This window comes from Lampetra fluviatilis, chromosome 7 (assembly GCF_964198595.1).
Source record: "Lampetra fluviatilis chromosome 7, kcLamFluv1.1, whole genome shotgun sequence".
Taxonomy (NCBI): Eukaryota; Metazoa; Chordata; class Hyperoartia; order Petromyzontiformes; family Petromyzontidae; genus Lampetra; species Lampetra fluviatilis.
Window position 1 is genome coordinate 2,296,276 of NC_136281.1, and position 26,042 is coordinate 2,322,317.

At 42.8% G+C, this 26,042-nt stretch overlaps 1 protein-coding gene across 2 annotated transcripts; it reads right to left on the reverse strand.

Moving 5' to 3' along the window:
* On the reverse strand, positions 1-24,258 carry SPATA17 (spermatogenesis associated 17). 2 transcript variants are annotated; one of them, XR_013637055.1, is made up of 12 exons: positions 24,174-24,258; positions 23,044-23,133; positions 22,135-22,216; positions 16,719-16,769; positions 16,498-16,601; positions 13,352-13,475; positions 10,222-10,410; positions 9,763-9,911; positions 8,864-8,999; positions 3,960-5,582; positions 1,325-1,397; positions 1-454 (listed from the first exon to the last, which is right to left on the reverse strand). XR_013637055.1 is itself a non-coding variant. In XM_078858150.1 (10 exons), exons 1-10 carry the CDS (start codon positions 24,227-24,229, stop codon positions 5,505-5,507), a joined length of 1,059 nt encoding a protein of 352 aa, XP_078714276.1. In that variant the 5' UTR covers positions 24,230-24,258; the 3' UTR covers positions 3,378-5,504. The 2 variants fall into 2 exon arrangements, 1 of the variants encoding a protein (XP_078714276.1); XM_078858150.1 differs by lacking the exons at positions 1-454; positions 1,325-1,397 and having other exon boundaries at positions 3,378-5,582.
* Positions 24,259-26,042: the final 1,784 nt, after the last annotated feature.

The window sequence follows — 26,042 nt, forward strand, 5'->3', positions numbered from 1 at the left end:
TTTGCATTGGCAGACTTCTTAACCAAGTAGTGTGTTCGTCAACATACACTAATTTTAACCATTGGATAAAATTCGCAGGCCCTGTGACCAGGTGAAAAATCAGTGGAAATCTGATGAGTTTTAGCCGAAGAGGAAAGCGACGTGATCCGCTAGAAGAACGTCCAGGACGCTACAAAATTTAATTCTTCGCGGATCTCTACCTCGGCCACTTGAAGAGCACGTCCTTCTGCAATACCCAGCAGATACCTGGCACATCACGGGCACAGAGGACACTCCGCGTATGCCACGTTAATAGAAAAAAAAACTGCTTAGTGCGTTAATATTCCAGTCGATCGATTTAGCGGCGAGCAGTGCAGGCCACGGGGGGCTGCGCGGACCCACGGCGCTGAGTGCTGTTCGGCGCGGCAGCTTGTCAAGACGCACGCGGGGTCACGGGTGGCCCAGCGAGGCGGCCCTGAACGCGAAGGGCCAGGGGGGGGGGGGGCAGTTGGGGCAGGGCCGTGGGTGCACGACACCGGCATGAATATTCAGCGCAGCAGCTGCACGGACAGTAGCCTCACAGCATCCGTGCACTGCCCCGGGTCACCTCATTGCATATTCATGCTTAAGTGCTCCGGCTCTCCCAGGTTGTGTCTCACAAATTGTTGTACAGAGAATACTGAGGTGGCACAAAGTGACCGTGGCTAATTTTAAAACACTTCACACACTCCATTGAAGCACCAGATCATTTCCATTCATTTCAAATTGCTAATATATGACGCCACCTGACAATGCCTTATTAATACCATGCAGGATATTGATACAGTTTAGATTCTTGACCATTCTACTCTATTCCATTTGTATCGTGGACTGTTTTAGCTAAGACTAGTACCCCCTATTGTTCTGTGTTAAGGCATTTGGACTGCCGAGCATCTTCGAGCGAGTCTACAATTTGGATCGCCACAGCCACCCAGTGATTTCAGTGAGTCAAACATTCGCCGACACTCGTTTTTTTTTACTTTGCCTACCCACAAGGCACACAATGGCCTGCGCTCGCAAAATGTTGTCATGGGAACTCCAGTATCCACCCTGGGAGATAGCACATTTTTGTCATTCCCTTCAGTGATTTGCCTGTCAGCTGTGTGAAGTGAATGGTCATTGCACTCACCTAATGTTAGACTTGTGTTGAAGCTTACAGCAGTCATGTATGCAATCATACACAGAAAGTGCATTCTTGAGCAGTCTTATTAAATGGAAACATAAAAATGTATGTCTGATGATATAAACGAGATCTGTATCTCATGCCTGGTGTATTTGTAGATATTACAGAATATGTGAACAATACCTTGTTTGCTAAAACAAATAAATCAATTTCCAGGCATTATTTGTTCCTTGCAGGCAGCTCCTCCTTGCAGCCTCTGCCGGTAAGTGGCACATGGGGAGGTGGGGGTGGCGACGCAGACAGCAGGGAAGGGGATGGTTTGCCATGAAGTGTCTGCTCATACGCCTTCAGCTGGGGCCACTCCACACAGCATGGCACCATGGATTAGCCTGCCAAGCTGTCGCCAAACACTGACGAGTGAGCACCACTGTCGACACACCCAATGTCAGCATGGGAAAACAAAAAAAAAACCTAGAACACACTTGAGAAGATGGACGCTACGGACATAAGTGGCTCACGGTGGGGTAATGCACAGAACGAGAGTGTGAGCTTGGGTCGTGCTGCCGCCCGCCAGTTTGCTGGATTGCATCCCAGCTGCACGCACACTTTACTAATGCATGAAGTGTAACACTGAAAGGTCATTAATTCCATACTCTTATTCATTTTATAGGCAACACTTCGGGAATGCCGACATTGTTTGATTTTCAAATTACTGCATCAAATGAAAACAAAGATGTGCTTGTGCCGTAGCAATATCTGTCACATTCACACGATGAGATTTGTGTGCCCACAGTATTAATTAAACGCATTGCTGTACAGCAGCCACCCCATCATTTCCCTTTGTTGTAATTAAATGGAGTGACTGGGAGGAACAAAAAGTGGATAAATATCACATGTGCATTGATATTTTTGAATAAACCGAGTTAAAAGAGTAATATATAATTCATGCACCACACCAAATAAATTCCCACTCGCGAAAAACTGTATTATTTATGATCAGCATCTCAGCATTACGGTGAGTCCATGAAACTAATAGGGCTAAATTTGTACAAAACACTGACCATATTTAAATATTTGTTAGCAAAGGGATTTATCTCTTGCCAACGCATTTCTAAGAATGCCTCTAAACCACGACCGGCAGAGTATGTGGAACTTCCTATTAGAGCCTGGTGAAAGGATGAGGAGCGCATGGGCACTTGCCGCCTTGACAGGCATTAGACTAATGACTTGTCTGTGCGGCAAGCTGACGCGCAGTTAGTGGCCCTCGGCGTGCGGTTTCGGGCCTATTAGTGCTGTTCCTGCCTTCCTGAAACGAGGTAAAGTAAACCCAACAGCTTGGCTGGGGTTATTGATCAGGGATGCTTTAACATGCAAATGAGAAATGCAGCCCCAGAGATAGCGTTACGGCCGCGCGCGGAGCGCACAGGTAGACACAATTAGTGGACGTAACAGGCACCCGTGTTGGCGTCTCACAGTCGCTGCCGGTTTCTGACCTTTTACTCTTTTCAGCCCCTTGAACCGAGAGCCACCGAACAGCTTTTATAATGTACACACGGCACAACATTTGTGTGACCTTGTGGCAAAATGCCGCACTCAAATTTGAGCCGATATTACGAGAGCCAGAGTATCAATAAGTGTTCCCCAAGAAACAACAGTAACTAACACCATTTTTATGTTTTCCTTTTGGCATAAAAAGCACATTTACGAAGAGCAAACTTTGAATTCTGCGCATGCTATTTAGAATTGATGATAAGTGTTTTCATACCGTCATCAGTATGGCTCATTGACAAAGTAATACTTCTTACAAAGCGGAATGCGCCCACAGTAGCCTTTGTGAAATTGTCTGTACGCAGAGATAGATGGCAGCCAGCCGGCTGTTGTGCTTTTATGTGCACTGGCATTCTGCCACCAATTGTGCTTTTGTGTTTTGGTAGACAAACAATTTTTACCGAGATTCAACATATTCCTATCAAAGCACCGTATGTCCAAGAAAAGTGCGCGTCTGTGGTAGGCTCGTTTGGTGCGTGGGTGGCCGCAGAGGGCTGTGATGTTGGAGGAACAGCTGCCAAGTCAGCTTCTTGCCAATTGGTGAGTCCCTTCCATTAACCTCTTCCAGTCCACTGCTTCAATCGCATCTTACATTTAACAGCAATGCCTCGTGAAAGGATGCTTGTCAACTTCATGCAAACTGTTTTCATATCAAATGGCAGCCACAAACGCACACAGCTATACACATTCTCATCTGAGTTAAAGCACTGTCAATGTTCTAAAATATGTTTTCTGGAAACAGGACTCTCTCTTAAAATGAATGTACTATAGAGACTGATTGAGGGTGGCAATCCGTTAAAATCATGCTTTTGATCAATATATTTTACATACATTTTATATAAAAGATAGGAACACATTTCTCGAGCACTGCAATACTTCGTATGAGATGTCGTGACCATGTGTGCAGGTACATATGAACCTTAAGGCGGTACCATAGTACCCCGGCTCTCACATCATGTCCGTGATGCAGTCACTGTTAGTCTGTTGATGGTCGGCGATGCGGCAATCGACTCATCTCGACGAGCACCACGATGCACCACTACAGTGCGTACCGCGAGCGTTCAGGGTTTCGGTGTAATCGTCCTCGCTGCGTTTCAACATCGCGGAGTGGCACTGATTTCGGATTGATTGGTTCCCCAGTTGCGGAGTGAAGTACACCCCTGGAAAAAATAGTGTCCCAGAAATAAAATATTTAATTGCCTCGGTCAGTTTGTATTATTTGGTACCCCGGGGTACCGCCATAAGGATCATTTGGCACTTTCATTTAAACCTGTTTGCAGCTGTAACTCGGCCTACGTTTCCCTTGGCTCCTTCTCGACGCCCTGAGCAGTGCAACAACAGCAGAGAGTTCGTTGTATTCATCTTGTGTAAATGCACGAAACTTTATTTCCTATTTTTATTTTCCCAACTCTAGACACTGGCAAATGGTACTGCGTAGAGATGTTTTAGCGGCGCGTGTCGCGTCGATACCCAGCAAACGGAATGTCGCCACTGGGTGGCAGCAAGCAGTCAGTAAACAGGTCCGACAACACACACACCCTGGGCACAAGCGGGCAGAGCTGCCCAGGCACCAGACCACGGACGCAATCCGCTGAGCGTGTGACCAGGCAGTTAAGGTAAAACCTTGGATTGCGAGCAACTTGGTCTGCGATTGTTTTGCAAGACGAGCAATTTTTTTAAATAAATATTAATTTGATAAACACGAGTAGCACGGAAACGCTTTGTCTGCCGAGCGTCACGTGATCACAACTGATTTTCGAGTGCTTTGGTATACGAGTGCTTTGGATTACAAACACGTTTCCGGAACGAATTATGCTCGCAATCCAAGGTTTTACTGTATTTGTAAACTGTCTATATCTGACTGTGATGTCTGTTGCACATCGGGAATTACAAGTTCTCTACAGGCACACGAGTTAGAGAAAAAAACAGCAGGATTGTTTGTCAGACAGCTGGGAAGCTTCCTGAAACAAGCCCACCATTGATTTCTCTTCAGCAGCGGAAAGTGCTTCGTATGCATGTGACCTGGTTTCAATTAGGAAGTGTCATCGTATGTTTTTGTACTGGCCTACATGCTTGAACCACCCATGTTTTAATTTGCACAAGCACAGTTTGGCTCAATAAATGTCGTTTTTGTTTGTGAGAAATTCGGATCTCAACGCAAAAAGAAATACTAAAATTGGAATGTTTACTGTAAATTAAAATTACATTTTAAGTAATTAAATTCAAACTAACAGACAAAGAAGGTAGGGGGCCACATTTGTTTGAGTTAAATTTAGGCATTGCACATGGCTGTTAATGTTCATACATCAGTATTGCCAGTGTGCTACATACAAACAAGCAAGGGTGAGTGACCATATATCCAATTTTCAATGTATTAGATTAGTAAAATGTGTAAACGTTGAGGTAGCAACATTTTAAGGTCCCATTAGTATTAAACAAGAACAGTTTACAGATTATTTTCAAGTAAAGCTTATTACAGTTTTATCATTATCACCAGCAATGCAACCTTCCTCCCATAGTGGTAATGTCAAAGATACAACAGCAAAGACAAAGCAAGTTGTTTTTTTTACTTATCATCACTTATCCTATGATGCATCTTAATCACTGAAGTGCCTGTGAATGTAATCTCATTTACCTGAAAGGTTCTTCCTGTTTTAATACAAATAGGCTGTTAGAAATATAACATCTTCTTTAATTTAAAAATAGCAATTCCCAAATCACCACACACTTGTTTACGGTGTTTTTTCTTGTTGTTGTATTTTTTCCATTTCATCTGCATTTCTAGTTCTCCAAGGAACAGCTCCATTCGCATGCCTCAAACCTCCTGTCCCTGGGAGTAGGTCTTCCCCAGCTTCTCGAAGATGGGGATTGGTGGAAAGACGGTATGGTACGCCTGTCGAAAAAGAGAAAATACTTTGGAGTCTGGACAAGCAAGGCAACAGCGTCATCTTTCGTAAATCACTTCAGCTTGCACACCGAGTCGCACAAATACATTATTTACAACCCACAGTGCAAATACTGGAATTGTTGGCAGCTGCTATTCTTTAAACTAGTTCTGGGGTTTCTAATATTATCTTTTTTTCCTGATGCCAAATAAGAACACCTGAGGCCCATCCTTTAAGTTTAACCCTCCCTTTGGCATTCTGACGCCTGCTGCTTGCCTTCTGTGCCTCCTCGCACCCCCTCTCTCTCTCTCTCATCCCGTCTCTCTTGCATCCCTTCACGAATCTGGGCTCAGCTGCAAGAACCAACCACCATTTAATTCCCTGCGCTATGGGTCTCTGCCTAAAAGCAGCCTGCGAGGCTAGAGGCTTGCAGCATCCACAAACTTCCATCCACCTCCCATTTCCCACACCTCCGATTATCACGGTTGGCTACGTACGGTGCGACGGAAGTTCAACATATATACATTTCGAAGATAACTTGAATATTTCTGTCTCCCATGGCTATAAATTAAAACAAGAGCATTGTTTTAACAAAATGTAACAACCAAACTTTGCTCACAAACGTACTACAAAGAATAACCATTGTATGAAAAAACTTAATACACATCTATCTGGTGATGCTATTATCTGCTTAAAATAAATATTTTAGTTGTTTAACAACGCATTCAATTTTTTGTCTATTTTTATTACAGATGTGAATATTTAGCTTAGGCATTCATTTTTATAATATATTGTACTACCGTAATAGTTTATACCATATCGTGATGGAAACACTGTATGTGCTGATTTGTTTTCACATTTACAATAGTGTTAACAAAGATTGTATTACAAAATTGGTCCTATATTGCACCGTATATGTACAACTTCATATGCATACACACCCCCAAGTATGTAATGGTATTTATAAACGTATAAGTAAACGTGTGTAAACACACACAAGCATCTACTGGACAGTAAATCAACTATTGTAGCATAAGCACTCTCTGCAGGGCTGGCATTTATGTGACCTTTTACATATCCCATGTAAGCACACATATACAGTACTCAAAGACAAGCCTTTAACAGACTGTTGGGGCAAATGCTATTAGTGAGCACCTATGAAGGCCGGCACGGCACAAGAGGTTGGGGGGGATACCACACAACCTGCTGTGTGTGTCTCCCCAGTGCTGGTGTTTACACACAGAGCACTCGGTTCTCATTTACGGCTGAGTCGACCTTGGGGAGACCCAAGATTGGTTGAAATATTCGCCACTGCCCAACTGCTGCAAGTTGCCATGTCAGTGGTGAGGATTTTAACACTGATTCAGTAGTAGCTCAACACAGGTACGCATGCATTGCAATGAATGAATTACATTTTCACAACACGTGTTCTTAAAATCAAATAATGTACTGTGTCTATAACATATTCCTTTACTCGTGTTTTTAATATTCCAACGATAAAATTAAGCGTCCAAGAACAATCACTTGGTGTTCGAATAGCCATTTTTGGGAAACATGAATTATAGCATAAATGCATTATTAGTATCCAGACATTCAATCACGAAGTTATATATGCTACATATAACAAAGGCCAATTTCCCTGAAATGTATTGAATAAAAATTTGTAAAGAGTCTTTAAATTTGAAACTGTTCAAAGTTAATATTTATTTGTAATGGTTTTGTTTTCTCCATTTTCGATTATTATGTCAAAGCATTTAAAAAATATATTGTGCACATTCCGCAAAGGGCATCATGTGAAAATGATCGACAACTTCATAGTCGTTTGGAGATTTTACTCCAGAAATTTACATAAGTTACTTCAAATTATTGCAGCGGTTGATCAAGTAATTGCAACAAAACTACGAATAACTAATTATTCGTTGGAAATAAAATGTTATATCTTCGGCGCGGGCGTACATCTGCGGAGCTGTGCGTTGTGCCGGAGAGGCTGAGTGCGTTGCTGGAGGTGCGCCGTGCTTAGAGGTGTTAATCAGTGGGGCCACACACTGCTGCGGAGGCCACAGCCCGAGCGTTAATGATGGATGCCGCGAGTGAAACAGTGACCGTGAACTCTGTTCTGCTGCCCACAGCACCGGCAGGTAATTTTAGCTCCATAGGCGACCATGGGCCTGGTCTCCACGGCAACCCGGGCCCTCCCGGCCTTCTATCTCTAATAGTTCTGCTTGATTCCTGCCCCAGAGGAAGATTTCCTGGCTAAACAGTATATATCATCAGTGACTGGTAATTATACTCCTAGACACATGCAGATGTTGGGATCAGAGGCTGCGTGAGAATCAGACGGAGCACCAGATTTCGTAATGATGTTATTTGCATGTTCTACAATACTAATTTGTGAACTAATTGGCACTATTTATGGGTTGCTCACAATAAGTTTGTATTCAGTATCCAATAATGGTTTACAAATGAAACACTAGATAATTTGCACACAAGTAAAATCGCAATACAGGAGTGTATTAGTCGATGTAAAAGTTAGAATCTCTGCTTGTTTTCTAAACCAATACAATGGTTTTCTGAGCAAAGACGTTTAGCATATATATATTTCGTTTAGTTAACAGATACAACTGTGAAACTACTGATGTTGAATAATATGGCTTTGGAACGGATACTTTAATTTAAAAGACTAAATGGTTAAAATAATAGCATCAACCTATCCTCCAATCACTCTGACATTGCCAATGAGTTATAAGAGAGGTATGAGGGTCTGGCCTACCCACCCAGTAAATGCTGACTGGTAGGCACAAAGCACCCAGGGCACTGTCCTCATTGTAAAACCACTAGAAATTATATGTGCACCCAAGTATTAATTGCAATAATCTTAATCATTATTAAAAGGTAGCTTTTTAATCACTGTCTGGACACTGCTGACAGCGTCCTCAATCACGCTTTGTGGTCCTCAGGAAAGGGCAGATATAGTTACTGAACCTTCCAAACTATGACTTGCTCTTAATTCCTAATTCTTTTGTAACCTACAGATAACCTTCCACATGCAGGATTCTTGTTAAATGGTTTGCTGGTCAGCATTTTATACCGTATGAAAAAACGTGTGATCCATAAGAAAATGTGTTTTAAAATGACATCTGACAACTGCTATAGAAATTGCAATTTTTACATTGACACTTGAAAAGAAAACGATACAAAATGTGATGCAAGTCGGATTGAGGACAGTTGTTTGACCACAAATACAAGCTATGCATATTTAGTGTGTATCAGCACGTGACACAAGGCTTACTTTATTGGAGATGACCTTGTTAGGCTGCTCATCCCGGAAATGCTTGCTACCATAGGGGATGTGGCCGTAGTCCGAGGACGTGTGGAGAAGTGGCTCGTACTTTCTGTTCTTGTGAGCACTGACGGCGGGCAGGAATCTGGGAGAATAATGAAGAATGTTATTACCGGATTCAAAAGTCATGTTATTTTATACAGCACCATTTTATTTTGGAACACAGCTACTGATGGCTTGTTTTGTTGGTGCACGGGCTACCAATTCAGCTGCAGAGCCTGCAAACGTCCTTGCCAATGGAGGTCACGAGTGCTTAGTGGTAACCACTGCCTCAAGCACATCAGATAGCTCGAGAGCTGTGTTTATCGGCCACAGCCATTCACTGGTCATTTCATATTGCTTCAAAATGATTTTCATCATAAAAAAATTTATCGCGGCAGTGCTGTTTTTTTCCACAATAATGACTAAATTTAGTTTTTCAATTTTTTATGACAAAATGTACTCATTTTTGTAAACGGGGTAACAATAACAATAATCAAAATGGCATTATGAACGTTGTTAGTGGAACACTAAAAAACGTGTACAGGATGAAATATACAGCATGCATCATCATCATCCTCGTCATCAACAACACTTGTGAAACCACCCCAGCCTCATGGGGCCACTTGCACGATCCATCATTTGTGTGGGAATCACTGCCTCCCTGCTGTCTGTTGTCACTGCGTTCAGAATGTGTGCACGCATGGGATGTTGGGACTAGGAGCCTGTAAGTTCATTCTGCGTGGCTGGGAAGGCCTTTAATACAGTCGAAACCAACTAGAGAACAATGCTACACCAGTAGCTGGGATACAGCAAAGTGAAGTCAAGCGTGCTAGGGAGCAGAGAGGAAGTGTGAGGGTTGAGCATACTGGGTGTCGGTGGCATGCTTCCTCCACTCTTCCCTGCGGAGGACTTTGGGGGCCTCTTCCAGGCACACAAAGGGTGTCGCCACACGCACCGATGGCTCTAGCGGCTTTTGCCGCTGCCTCCAAACCTCCGCAGGATCTTTAAACGGTCCCTGTACACAAGTGTTTTACCCCACACTTAAAATACTGAGCAGTTTGGTCACACTTATGTTTAAAAAGCATTTTTTTACTCAATAAAAAACTTTATATTATCCATTATACAGTTTTTATTATTAAAGGCATATTAAAATTTATTTGACTCTTTGCATCAGGAGCTGAAAAAGTCTGGAACAAGAAAAGCAACACAATTGTGGCACATAACTGAGGGTATATTCTGCATGACAAATGAAAACATCTGGAATGGTAGCTGGCATGGCGTAACGGCGATCGAAAATTCTTGCTGGCAGGGATTTCAGGCCACACCTGTGGTTTTGGAGCACAGATGGGCGGCAGCGTCCGTGGCGGATGCGGGGTTAGTGTCGATTTTTCCATCCCAGCGCTCTCTTCCATCATAGCCAAGGGCTTCCTGTGGCTCAGTGGCCTCGCCTGCAACAGCCGGTACTCCATCTCCATGGGGCACGGTAGGAACGGCGAGTTATAGATCCCAGCAATCTGTAGGGAAACGTGTTTTCCCAATAATTCATAATCCACGTACAATGGCAAAGGTTGAAAATCAGATGTAAATGCGGTTGGGCTGCAATGTGTTAACAATAACACACAAGCAACAATGGCCAGGACACATTAAATTCATTATTAAATAATAGTTTTGAGTTCCATATGTATTGTCAGCTATTTAACTAAACTGTGTTTCATATTTACTTTATTATGGGTGGCTTGAAATTAATTTGTACAATGAAATTACGAACAACCCTTTCCTTCACTTTATAATATTCAGATACCATTTCATTTCTAACATATGTGTGAAAAAACATAAAAACTGATCCAACACATTATTATCATTTTCTCCAATTACAGCCAACGAATACAACAAGAGCACAAGTAGCATGACAGCAATAAGAGGTCAGCAAATTCAAAATGAAAACAGACAAATAGAGCACCGTGGGACATATTTTATGCAAAATTAATAGACGTGGAAAAAGACAAGAGGCATTTTAGTTGTGGGAATGCTGCACCACAGTGTGACAGCTTTTAGCTATCTGCCTGTCAGCCTCCTTTTATTTTTCTCGCAACTGTCATGTACAGGAAGTTCAAGCAAAGCGGCCCACTCAGGATGCCGCTGCTCCCAGTGATTTGTAAAAGCGAGTGGCGACCCCGAAATATTGAGATGTAATCTCCAGAGGGCCTCGGCCACTAATGGCTTCCGGTATGCTCCTCCGACTCCACCTCTGCAGCGGTGGCAGCAGCAGGCGACACGCTCCTGGATAAAGGTAAATGAGCTGTAAAAATTTTGATCGAAGCAGCGGAAATGAGTGATGCTTGGGGAGCACATGTGTGTGGAGTGGAGCAGAGCGGAGGCCGGGCCACCACGCGCGCTGGGCCTGCCCCCCAGCAAACAGCTGTGCTCCAGTTGTTTCTTCTGATATGCGGGTACAGGCCAGCCAGCCCATCTGCCAGCGGTCAGTCGCTAACCCCAGGCTCTCCACAATGCCACTGCGCCTTCTTCAAGTTCCTATGACGAACTCGCTTGGGCTGGGCTGTCCCAAGCCATCTAGCTCCACTCAATGTTCATCCCCTTTAGCAATATTTTGCTTCTGCAAACATTACAGACACTACTCCATGTCGTTTTAACTTTAAAACACATTATTATCATTATTAATAGTTGTTATCCGCTGGATTATTTTAAAAATGGCAAGTGTACATTAGGCATATGTTTGCGTAGTAAAAGAAAAACATGCAATAATCAAAAGTTATATGAGTATAGAAATATCTACTCAAAAAGGTAATCTAATATAATTTCCCACAATAAAAATCAGTCAAAATTTAATACAAAACAACAAATTCTGAATGAGTAAAAGGCACTCACTTTTGCAACTTTAATTATGAAAGTGATTTATGTGCAATAACACTGGGAAGAACTTATTTGTCATAAAATACCGTAATTATGTTTTTATCTGATACAGCAGGCTAATTGAAAGTAAGGTGTGATGGTAGATACTGCGGGCTCATTACAGCCGGAAGAAACACAATCTAATAAAAATTGAATTTATCAATAATAATGTAAATGTACTCTGAACTAGAGAGATATGCCAGTTAATTAAATGCGCTGGCTGTTCATTTTGTGAAGAGTTGCTGCATTACTGTAATACACACGAGATATTTTGGCAGGCTTCCACTTCATAAAGCAAACTAAACCCAGCAACAATGTAATTACCATCTTGGATGTCCACATGAAATAACACATAGAACAATATTTTATTTTACAAATTACTGAAGACATTTAACCCTTCAGAGCTTAGCTTCGCGAAGGCTATGAGCCTTTGACCTAAAATGTGTCTATTAGTGTTTTGCAGAATGGTATGCGGCACATATTTTTTTTTACGAAAAACTGGATCTCTAATTGTCAATATCTTAATAATCCTTGAGAACATTTGAAAGCATATAATGATTTACTTCTCCAGCTATTTGATAACGTGTCACTATTCTAGGTAATGGTTTGATTCATCATCATCATCATCACGATCCATGAGCAGATAGCCTATAGGTGTCCACTTCACATTTCGTCATTTGTTTCCACTTTCCTCTGTCTTGTGCCAATATGCTCAAGTAGTGCAAATCTTTCTGGCACCAATCTTTGATTCAACAATGCAATATTATATTGTCTCATTTGTCCTGTGTCACATGTCATTTTTGTATAATTTGTTGCATTAGACTAAAGGCATATTAGCACATAGTTTGCAAAGTGTGTGTGTATACAGTAAATTCTATATTTTTACATGCACAATTTGATGCACATATCTTAAGCATAATAATCTATTTCATTTGATTAATCATCAAATGCCTAGAAATTATGCAATCTCCAGCAGTTGATTGGCAATATAGCTGTACGTCACGTCAGTTCTACCATTTAAATATGTACTGTACTCAAACTGTATATATGAAGAATTGTTGCTATTTATGTTTTCAACGTGTACGCTTTAATATGCTCAGGCTATAAATAACGAAAAAAAGGTTAATTCCTTAGGTTTTCCAAGATGGGAGTAAAATGGTGCCAATCACATGGAATTTGCTTATTTGAAGGGTACGTGGAAGGAGGTGTCTGATGTCACCTGATGGATGTCAAGCATTGCGATTTTACTTACCTGATGAAAGGTAGGCTGGAAATAGGTGGGGGGTTTTTTCATTACTTTATGGGTTTCATTTATGTATTGCATTGACTCCCCCTCCACGAGTGCTAAGCAGGTGATCTGCTTGCCTTGCATGATAGATGCTAAGCAGATGGTTTTTCTTCCTTACTCAAGTGCTAAGCAGGTACTGGAGTGTATTTTCATTAAGTAAGTGCTAACCAGCTGAAGTGCTTTCTCTGCTTGAGTGATGAGCAGGTGGTGTGTGTTCTGTACCTGGTGGTGCTGAGCAGGTGGCGTGTGTTCTATACCTGGTGGGTGCTGAGCAAGTAGTGCGTCTTCCGTGCTTGGTAGTCGCTCTGCTGCTCAGCCGTTTGCAGGGCAAGGAATTGCCGATCCTGTGACTGGACGGCTGCGTATTCATCCAGCTCATTCCTGCATTAAACATTTTGGACGCATTCTTTTGAGGTAAAAACTCTGTTGCTTCGACATTGGTGTGTGTCACCATCACACATTACATTGCTGCTTTACAAGCATAACGTCATGCATAGTTGGTCTAAATAAAAATTTTATGATGTTTATCTAGGGTACTACTTTCCAGATATTTTTCATTCAGCTGTTTATTAATTGCTATTTCTGACACGATGACAAGTTTCAGAAGTATAGCTGATGGCATTGTTGTTGTTGTCTCATAAACGAAGCTATTGCAGATGAGCCACTCGTCAATGTTTTCGATAATTTGGTTGTATGAATATGACCAATTGAAAATTATTCCCATTTATCAGCGAGGCACTGGTTAGCTTTGAAAAAGGAATCCACTACATTTCATTAATCTATATTCGTGGGTCTTTCAGTAAAGTCACGTAGATAGGTTCAAAGTAAATAACAAAAAAGAACAAAAAACTACGACGTTTCGTTCGCAATACAAGCGGTCGTCTTCAGAAAGTCTTCAGAAAGACGACCGCTTGTGGAAGACGACCGCTTGCGTTTTTTGTTATTTTTTTGTTATTTTTTGTTATTTTTTTTGAACCTATCTACGTGACTTTACCAAAAGACCCAAGAATATGAATTCCTGCAGTCACAAAAGCTTTAAGTCAAGATTTATATAATCTATGTTATGTTCACCTTTATTTATGTAGAAATTGATAAAGGTGTTATTTATTCACTCAATAACATGTAAAGGTGTTGCAGTGATTAGTACACGGCACTGTGAACTTGGCGACCTGAGTTTGTTTCCAGCTATGGCTACTATCAGTGGTATGGGATATCTTAGCTGGTCTAGGCCCCCACCTCACCAATCCACACTGATCAGTATGTCTAAGTACACTGTCAAACAATCCCCACGACCAATATGGTGTGCACTGTTTAGACATAACTATTCTTTTTTTTGTACTGTAGGACACATACACAAATAGCTACTTAAATGGATTGAAACAACCATATAGGGTATTTTGTTGTCAGTGAGACACCATAAACAGTTCGAAATGGGCAATACAGTCGCCATAGGCAATTTAAATGCATCACTGTCACCTAATACACCGTTGTGCAATTAAAAAACATCAATTGTAGTTTATAACTATTTTCACTTAATGTTGATAAACACTCTATGAACATTTAAAAAAAAATTCCCATGATTTATAGAAAAAAAACCCGTCACAATAACATGTTACAGTGCAGTATTATCCGTTGTCATTGTTTTTAAAAAGGATATTTTTTCCCAAGATTAATTTCCATTTGAAATTTCACAAAAATAGTCTGACGGTTTTATGAACATTATTCCTACAAATGACTTTAACTGTGAGGGCTTTCATAAATATTTTGATAAAACAACACATATATATTTCCCCACCACTGGGAGCTCCTTTGCCACAGAAGTCATTTAATAAAAAGTGTGAATGGAGTTAAAGCACTACACAATGTCAGTGGTTTGACAACCCAGCTAAATCAAAGCAGTAACTTATTTGTCCCCATCAATCACCTGCCACGAGATACAGAACATCCAATAAATTGCCATGGCCCTTGGGTGCAATCCCCAGGGATTGGACGAGAAGTGGTGACTTGCCCTCCCTTGCTTAAAACCACCGATACTTTCTTAAACTATCCTCATTTTATAATGAATACAAAATAGATGTAGACCCTGTGGAAGTAGCACCGGTGCCCTTTATTTACATGTCAAGGCCTCTGAATGGGTTGCATATTTAAGTCCTTGTCTGAACACAGACCCCCATTATAGCGTGGTCACTCGAATATTCCCTTGGTATCTTGCCCAAGACTCCTTACCACTCTTGGTATATTCACCAACTGGTATACATATAATTTCAGATAACAAAACGCCCTCGACAGAAATTGGAATGGGCAGAGAAACTGAAGGATAATTTGTCACGTATTCCCGCATGATTTCCCCACGGCAGAGCTTATTATCAAGTTTTTAATGTCCAGTAGGTGTACGATCTACACAGCCTTTTTAGTTCCACAGTGATGTCTGAATGTTTCCAAAGAGAACACATCTCTACTGTTGAAACTCAAATACCTGTGCATATATAATATTGTAAATGATAATTCCCTGTATATAATATGTGCTATCACATTTACAGATATATTTCCGGATTACATTTTCATCTTTCAAATGTAAACAGTAAAATCCCTATTTCCAATTGGTTGATATTTAAGTTAAGTATCATGAATTTAAAACAGAGTATATTTAAAGCAAATTATAATGCAAGTCTATGTATATGTAAATTCTGACAAAGTATGAGGGGTTGTATGATGATAAAAAAAAGCATCCCATTGAGCAAGCTCTATTTGGGAGAATGTGGAACTGATGAATGATGTTCTGCCACTCGGTCCAGGGAAATGTGTTCCACAATCGCAGGCCAGAGTGGTAACACGAATCCACCCAGATAGCCATCGGAGAAGGTAGGTGAAAAATGATTGGCTCCAACCGCTGCAAAATGGGCAATTACTGCGGTGGGCACAATAAAACACAGGCAGACACAATAAATTGCGTCAGAGCTGTTTAGCAATCAGGCCAGCACATTTCGCTTATCTGCAAATCGATCGGTGAAGAGAATAGTCGCGGTATTTTCAATTTGCCATGTTGTTGGGACAAAGATAACAAATGGGAGGTTTCAGAATCTCAGAATAAATGAGCTTTTTATTAATATCATGACTCAGCCCAAAGAAAATTGAGTTTCTAATCACACACTGCATAGTTGAGATAGCAAAATATATCTGCCGCTTTTACAGCAGGACTAAAAATTGTGGCAGTTTTGGCCCGGTGCTTCATCCAAAGGGGGAATCCATTTAGTGTGGTTACAGTCACCTGGGCATCCTACACTTTTGAAAACCAGCCCCCTCAAAACCCTGCCCTGCAGCAGGCCACTTTATAATCTGATACTATGTTATTACATGACAATGCAGGTGTGTTCTACAACAGATAAATAAGTGATTCACCCACCTGATGATCTCATGCTTTATAGCAAGCCCATCAAGATAGTTCCTCAGCGCATAGTAATTGTGCACATATTTCCGAACGTAGTAGCCACGCCATATTTTCTGGATCTGTCAAAACAAGTATAGCATTTAGTTCTTTTAGCATATATATAACAATTTCAAGTGGTGCATGCAAGTACAACATACGTAAAAGTCAATTGGAAACAATTGTTACTGCAGCCTTACCTTTACAGCCATCGCATTAAAAAAAGCCAACTTCATCTTGAGAACAGCTTCCTGCAAGAATAATTCCAGTAAAAGTAGTTCTCAAAAACTCTCATTGACCGTGATTACTCATGAAATTATTTTACAGAAAGACTGAGGTGAACACTCTTCTTCTAAATGTATCAAATAATGAGGTGATACTACACTGCCAATAATGAACAAGTGCCAATGACAAAAAATGTAAACACATTTGTCAATATTGAGATAAAAGGAGAAAAAATATGAATACGTGACATTTTAGGGAATGGCCGTACATCATAGCTCAACCTTTAAATGGTATATTACTAACAACTGACATGCTACACTTATTTTTGCTAGTCATATTGATGACGCATACATTTATAATATTCATATATACTGGAAAGACTAAACCCAGCAGGAAGTCGTATATTTTCACTACTAAATGTAACCAGTATGGTTGTTACTAGTAAATGGTGCATATATTCGCACTGCAATATAATTAGTCGTTGTTAAACTTTGAGGATGTTGATGGGTCATGGTTGTCTTAGGTTGAATGGGTGGTAGGTTAGGCCACGGCCTTCATCAACCTCTCAGAAGTCAGGCACGTGATTCAATTCCAGAGTCACGTGACCACTGGACGAGGTATGAGATGTATTCCCGAAGGAGTTTGAAGAGAGAGAGATCTGTATCGAGGGGCCAATTGTGACGTCGGCGCGTTGATATTACAGGTCCGTTGGCGTGCCTGTGTACGGTGCGCCGGACAAATAGATGCCATTTTGGACCCTCATCAACCTCTCAGAAAGTCCTTGGGTGCACGTGGACGGTGTTGGGAGTGAGAGCGAGTCGTGTCACAGTTGACAGGGAACCAGGGAAAGCAACGTAGAGTGCTACCAAAACTTTTATTTCATAATTTATTGATGACCGCCCTATGTTCTCGATAACGATCGCAGCCAGGATAGATCGAGGCAGTGGGCAGGGGTCACATAAAGCATACAAAAATATTTTACTTTAATAATTACGTATGCCTGTATGTATTGTACTTGCTATTATGGGTGACATCCAAGGGAGGCTTCTGTTTTAACAACGTTTGTCTGCATCCACACTTGTTCAGAAAAAGGATTACAAACATATTGGCAACGAAATTGGACCCTTTTGCCAGTATCAAAGTATGAAAAAATAAGAATAGAATTACCCTTTCTGGCAATAAAACAGGTGTTAAGATGTTCAAACGCCAAATAGAAACCTAGATGGTTTTTTCAGTGAAGCCACATAGATAGAAAAAAATAATAAAAATAAAATAATAAATATTAAAATAAAGTGAATTAAAAAAATATCACGTTTCGATCGCAACACAAGCGGTCGTCATCAGGAACAGGGAGGTTAACCTCTGAGGGCAAGCTGTTTATAAAGGTCTAGCAGCTAATGTTAATGTAGGAGAGGTCTCTGACACCGGCAGTAGGTCTACACCAATCAAAGCATTGCACCTCGCTCCACACACTCACACTACTGACGGTGGAGGTGGACAAGAAAACAAAAATCAAGTCATGACCCAAAGTGGTTGATGATTGCTGAGTTTAAAACTGTCGTCTCGGGTGAAATTGTGTCTGTATCTGTAAAAATGGATGGCTTCGTGAACGAATCTTTGTTGATAGCCAGTCGGCTTGCAAAGTACCATCGTTCTAGAGAAATTAATTTCACGTGAGCCAGCTGCATTAAAGTAAGGATCAGCCACGGCAGAAGTATTGGTCCTGCCGTGTTTCAGATCTGCCTTATGTTCACGAACACGGTCCGAGACATGTCGTTTGGTTTCCCCAATGTAACTGCTGCCGCAGATACAGCTTAGTTTGTAGACGCCGGGATATTCAATGTCAGGAATCTTGGCCTTCACAGATGGGATCAGGTCACGAATTTTATGCACGGTGTTAAATCGGACCTGGATCTTGTTGGACCAAATATTCAATCAGGCACAGGAACTTTGTTGAACAGAGAAAATCGCTATTTCCACAACTTGATAAAGATTCCGATGACTTAATTTTTCAGCAAGAGAGAATTGATCCGTACTGAACTAGATCGTGTAGACAAGACACTCTTGAAATCACACTTAACATTGATGGGAAAAATATCTCCATCTGATTGGGAACATGTAGATAACATGACTGCTTCATCAGCCGCTATAATGTCAGATAAATGTAAAGATAACCTGATTTCCAAGTTCAACCTCCTTTCCAAGAAGAAACCAGATCCACACATTAAAAAGTTAGACGTTGACAAGGTTATTATTAATCTGAGTAATAGCCCTATTTTCGATGGTCTAAAGTCGGTTTTAGCTAAAGGGTTAGACTTTGCAGTCACCCCCAAACATACCAGTGGATGACATCATTGCCCAGGTCAATGTACCTCTTAAGGATTTGGGACACATCGCTGCAGACATGACAAGATCTGAAATCGCTGCAACCCTCAAAAGCGCTAAGATACCAGTCAGCAACATCAGTAAGGAGGGGTGCTTTGAGTTATTTAAATTAAAAAAGAGGGAAGATATCGTCATCCTCTCAGCTGACAAGGGCAATGCCGCGGTCATCATGGACAAAAACGTGTACAATAACAAAATTCAGGACCTACTTAATGATGGCAGCTACACAAACATTTTAAGAGATCCCACCAACTGCCTCATTACAAAAACGAACAGTACCATCACTGATTCAGCTTCATTAATTGAACAGACTAAACGGTTTTCCTTAAAACCTTCTGCTGCTAGACCACCCAGACTATTTGGCTTACCAAAAATCCATAAAGAAGATATACCCCTTCGTCCCATCGTCTCCACCATTGGCTCACTCACCTACAAAATAGAAACCTTTTTCAAGGAATGATGTCTGCATTAACCACACAAACTTGTGGTAAACATGCAAACAAACATGCTCTGTATTCTTTGGGTCGGAGAAATCTTGACAATATAAGCTCTGGGGGTGGCCATTGTATTGTGAGAGATTAGCATGTCAATGTAAGGACGTAGGGTGGATGCCTGGATGGCATCTGTCTCAAATTTCTCGCCAATGTGTTCATGTAGAAATTTGAGACAGATGCCATCCAGGCATCCACCCTACGTCCTTCCTTGTGGAAGAGATATGTAGATGATACTTTGTCATCTGGCTCTGGACCAATTCTTCAACCACATCAATTCCATGGACCCAGGCATCAAATTCACCATGCAGGTAGAAAAGGATGGCAAGTTACCATTCTTGGATGTTTTAATCGAAAATAGACCTGATGGCTCAATGGGACACTCTGTCTACAGGAAAGCCCCCCATACGGATGCCTACCTAAAACCTGACTCCAACCACCATCCATCCCAGAATAATTCCTTCATCAAAAATCTATACCAAAGAGCTAGTTTTATTTCCAACCATCACCACCTAGCCAGTGAACTGGAGCACGTACACCAAGCCCTCAAGAAGAATGGATATTCATACTACATAATCCGTAAAGCTATCGCCCCAACCGTTGGGAAAGAACCATCTGAGGACCCAATCAAACCCATCACCTTGCTTTACATATCAGGGGTCACCAAAAAGATTTCCAAATTCATGAGCAAACACAAGATCCAGGTACGATTCAACACAGTTCATACAATTCGTGATTTGATCCCATCTGTGAAGGATGTGATCCCTGACATGCAACACCCTGGTGTCTACAAACTAAGCTGTGTCTTTTCGATTTAAAGCTTTCGTGACTGCAGGGATTCATCTTCTTGGTTCTTTCGGTAAAGTCACGTAGAAGGGAAGTAATAAAAGAATAAAAATAGACTCTGTCGCCTCGACGGACCTGGTTTTCACCTGAGGACGGCTGCTTGCATTGTGGCCGAAACGTCGTGAGAATTATTTTATTGTGTTTTATTTTTATTCTTTTATTACTTCCCTTCTACGTGACTTTACCGAAAGAACCAAGAAGATAAGCTGTGTCTGCAGCAACAGTTTCATTGGGGAAACTAAGCGACATGTCTCGGACCGGGTTTATGAACATAAGGCAGATCTGAAACACGGTCGGACCAATACATCAGCCGTGGCTGATCATTATTTTAATGCACACACGAAATAGATTTTGCCAAGATGAAGGTACTCTGCAAACCCACTGGCTATCAGCAAAGATTCGTTCATGAAGCCATCCAGATATATAAACACAGACCTACCTATGTTAGCAGTTATTTTCGACTCTGAGTTACATTCACGAACACAGCCACTGTTAGCTGTGTTAGTAATCTTTGCCATCTTTTTCCACCTCCATGTGGCGATGGCTCTTTCTGAGCTCTCTCCGAGCTTATATTTACTAGCAAATTTCTTACATTACAATGGCCACCCCCACAGCTTCGTTTGTCAAGATTTCTCCGATCTTACATTTAGATGCAAATTTAATCTCTAGCCCTGCCCACTGACCGTTGGGCTACATCCATCTCAAACCTTTATAACTCCCTGCCTTAGCATTATTTTTTATTATTTTTCTATCTAAGTGGCTTTACCGAAAGACCAAAAGAATAGGAATTCCTGCAGTCACGAAAGCTTTAAGTCAAAACATGCTCTGATAATATATGCATTGTTTTTTAACCTGATTGGCCTACACCTTATTTAGGGCCTAATCTCACCAGTGTCAGACCAGTGAACGCCAAAAGGCGAGCTGCAAAAGGTTTCTATTTAGTGTTTGAACATCTTAACACCTGTTTTATTGCCAGAAAAGATCTGTCCAAAGACAGCTGGACAGTATTTTTCTTTTTCTGCTGTTAAATCTCCTTGTAGCAGTGAATGCCAATGAACACCAGTTAATATTCGTGGTAATGGTTATCGTTTCATCGGCTTCTTCCTGAGCATGTGTTGTTTCAAATGCATAAGATCCTCATTAAACGGGTCCTCACCATGGGACTCAAAGAACTCCACCACCTCAGACTCATGATGGGGATTGCCCACCACAGTGGAACGCGCTACGAAGCGCGCACAGTATGATGTTACATCGCTAAATAGTCCGTTTTCACCGCGTGCATTTCTAGTAAAAAAATTGTGCGAAACATGTTTGTGCAATTTTTTTAATTGAACGCATATGCGAAACGTTATACTTGGAAAGACGTTTTGTGCGGAATTAATCAGCAACATATATGTGAAACAACGCATAATGCAAAAACTTATAGCGGGGGATTGCTGTTGACTGTACACTCTATCTCAAAGTACATCATATGACTTTTCTCAGACTTACATGAAAGCAGCTGGATAGTTCTACAGTACTAAAATGTGTTTTTTTTATACATTACAGACGTGACTTTGCTTGATATTTGTAAGTGGAAATGATGCCACATGATCATGGCTTTTGCCACTGAATACCTGAAACCTCTTATAGGGTTAATGAAGACCTTGTGCTCTGGGTGAACGTGTACCTTAACGATGGCCCGAAACACCTTCCGGTCCGCGTACCCTCTCCAATGCCTCTGGATAACTGTTGCATTTTCACGTAAGTAGCTGCACAACTCAAAGCAAATTATAAGCAAAAACAACGTTGGGTTAAAACACATTGTCTTCATTATGGATATTACACTGACCAAAGAGTGAAAATAATGCAATTCCAGATACAGTATGGTTTCACCTATACTCAGAAAATAATAAATGACTGCAGATGGTGGTATAAGGCTATGTGAGAGTACAGAAAAGGAGACATAGTGGTGCTATGGCGCTGTGTCAAGTTGGGAGTGGTAGTGACATGGAGATAGCTGTATGAGGTGATATGAAGTTGAATGAAGGTAGGCAGTTGATGATGGCATGACGATGGCCCAAGTAAAGAGCTAGCGCCAGACGATCGTCTGGAATTGTTAAGATGTGATGGCCTGGAGCCCTGTTGAGTTATGGAACTCACTGGAAGTACGAGTTAATGGCATGGAGCTAATTGTAGATGATAGCACAACGCCGGTGGTGGTGGTTGGTATGTGTGTGACGGGGCGAGTGGCATGTGTGTGTCACGCTGGTGGTGGCTGTATTTGTCTTTAAGGCGGATGTGGTGGTGGCCATCCACCCTCTCGTGTGTCGTGCCGGCCTTCGTAGGTGACCTCTAACAACAGACTATATGTGCGTCACGATGTTTATTGTTATGTGTGTGTGTCACAGCGCTGACTGTAACTGGCGGTATTCATGTTTGTCATGACGGTGGTAGTGTCAGTCAACCCGTGGCACCTGGGTCTGTCCCGTGACCCTCCTGCCAGTGGGCGATCGACACTTCACGTGGCCTTAAAGTGCACCTAGCCTGGCACAAGCGCTGTGGGGAACGGCGGTTGTTGTTGTATGTCACGACTCACCGCAGGTAGGCCCGCACCCTGCACCCTCGGAGATGGGCTTGGAGCCTCACGGCCGCCCTGTGCTCCAGGTCGCGCTGCTCCTCTGCCACCCTGCAGAGATAGTTTCAGTTTTCAGTTTCATTTATTTGGTATAGCCCTGTGAGCCATTCGGCTCTTGAATCAAGAAAACATCTTAAAGTGACTATGTGACTATGTGCAAACAGAAAATCCAAGAAAAGACAGCAAAACATTGCAGAAAAAGCACCGTACACCAACGCTGTGTGCAAAAATCCCAGTGGGATGCAAGTCAAACAACAACCACAACCACAAGACAACTTAGATTAAGGCCATCAGTCTAACTCCGTACTACAACAAACAAACATGGCCAAACCAAAAAACTTTTCGAAATCACCAAAATAAAGCCATAAAAGCAATGTAACAGCGATCATAGGAACCGTGACCGAATTTTCACAATAAATGACAGAAACAGCCCCGCACATCGGCACGGCCACCCCCCCCCACAGTCCCGACAGGGTCAAGTGGTGGTGGAGGTGGTGGTACTACTACCGGCAGGGCCAAGTGGAGGTGGTACTACTACCGCAAGCCAGGTGACGGTGAGCCGTGCGGCCGCGAACCCGTCCACCCGCATCGTGACTCCTCACAACGGCGAGGGAATGTTGACAGCGAGCGGCCACGAACCGGCGCGCACGCGTGTGGTGAGGGAGCGGGAGGCCACGAACCGGCGGGCACGCGTGTGGTGAGGGAGCGGGAGGCCACGAACCGGCGGGCACGCGTGTGGTGAGGGAGCGGGAGGCCACGAACCGGCGGGCACGCGTGTGGTGAGGGAGCGGGAGGCCACGTACCGGCGCGCACGCGTGTGGTGAGGGAGCGGGAGGCCACGAACCGGCGGGCACGCGTGTGGTGAGGGAGCGGGAGGCCACGTACCGGCGCGCACGCGTGTGGTGAGGGAGCGGGAGGCCACGTACCGGCGGGCACGCGTGTGGTGAGGGAGCGGGAGGCCACGAACCGGCGGGCACGCGTGTGGTGAGGGAGCGGGAAGCCACGTACCGGCGCGCACGCGTGTGGGTGAGGGAGCGGGAGGCCACGTACCGGCGGGCACGCGTGTGGTGAGGGAGCGGGAGGCCACGTACCGGTGCCGGCTGTGGAGTGCCACCAGGGTCGCTTCCATCGCGCCCGGCGCCGCCATGGCCGCGTCGTTGTGTGTGGACGCGCGGGGTCTCCATGGCGACCGCGGGCGTTGACGTCATCGTCGTCGTCGCGCGGCGGCGGCGTCGCCCGCACGTGCGGTTCGTTGCCGTGGCGACGGAGGGGGGGGGCACAACACCGGGGGGTGGGGGGTAGGGGTGGGGGGTCAGGGAGGGGTACCGGCGGTGTCATCAAGATCGGCCTCTGTGGAGGAGGAGGGTCGTGAAGGACGCTGCTGCTGCTGCTACTGGGCAGTGCCAGGCTCGGTGCACCCTGAGGCTACTGGGCAGTTGGAAGCAGTCGCCCTCCAGCAACAACGGAGGGAAAGAGGAGCGACGCTCACAACAGCGAGCGGAGCGCCGGGCGGATAAAATAGAGCGAGTTGGCACAGCAGGGGGCACAGGTGGTGCATCAGCCAGCAGTCGTCTCAGTAAGTCGACCCGTGGCACCTGCTGGGTCTGTCCTGTGACCTCCTGCCAGCGGGCGTTCGACACTTGACGTGGCATTAACGTGCACCTAGCCTGGCACAAGCGCCATGGGGACGTCACCGCCACTTAGTGACGAATGTTTCTCCCACTTCAGCAAAAAAATCATTATTGCTGTGGTTTTCCCACCTGATGATGATTGCTTGTGTTGCAATCGAAACGTTGTGATTTGTTTGCATTTTTATTCTATTTTATTTCTAACTACGTGACTTTACCGAAAGAACCAAAGAGCATAATGTTGATCAGATTTTGTATTTAGACTGAAATAATCCAATTAGCCGTGAAGCGCTTTTACAGATGTCCAGTTCTGCTTGGCAGGTCAGAATGTTACAACAACAGACTTAAACAAAGACCAGTAGGAGTGCAAAGTATAGGAAAGCGAACCAAGTCACTAAAATAGACAAATAGATACATAACTAAATAATATTGCTTTGGTTGTCCCACCTGATGACGATTGCTTGTGTTGCGATCGAAACGTCGTGATCTATTATTTTTCTACCTACGTGACTTTACTGAAAGAACCAAAGAGTATGGATTCCTGCAGTCACGAAAGCTTCAAATCAAGATGGATAAATACATTTAATAACATATCTCAGTAAGTACAATTCCTGCCAAGTTTTGAACAGCAAACGCAAGCTTGGGCAAGGCAACGAAACACCAACAGAGTCCCAGATCGCACCAAGACAACACACACAGTCCCTCAATAAAATTGCACATTAAAATGTAACTATCGATACAGGATCAAAGTTACAAATTACATTGGCAAATGTGGTTGTATCCAGCACTAATCTTTATCAACAGGCGCGCAGCGGGGTGGTGGAGCCGCGTGAAGAAGATGGCAATGATGCTGTTATGATAATAATAATCAGGATGATGACGATAATGAGTTACGCTGATGATTACTGACAATGACTGGAAAATTAAGATGATGATGATAAATGAAGGTGACGAATGCTGATGACCAATAATTTGACAGTGATGATGCTGCTGGTGCAACTGCTCAATACGTTCTTCAAGAACACTGGCCTAAACATGAAAAACAATAGGTGACGTTTCAGATAATGGCCCTTCTTCATAGCGCGTCATGTGCTCGCACAATAAGCAGTGTTATTGACGAAAGTTTTGAGTAATTTTTTTTTTATCTTGTTCGTTGTGCATAGGGATCAACAACCCAGCTAATGGGAATGCACTACTTCACAAGGAATTGCTACATAAAGAAGGATGCATAGTGAGGGATCAAGATAAGCATGAGCAAAACGAAAGTGACGTTCTCAATGTTAGCTAAACAATTGAAGGTATCTTTATCTAAACAAATTCGTTTTCTTTTAG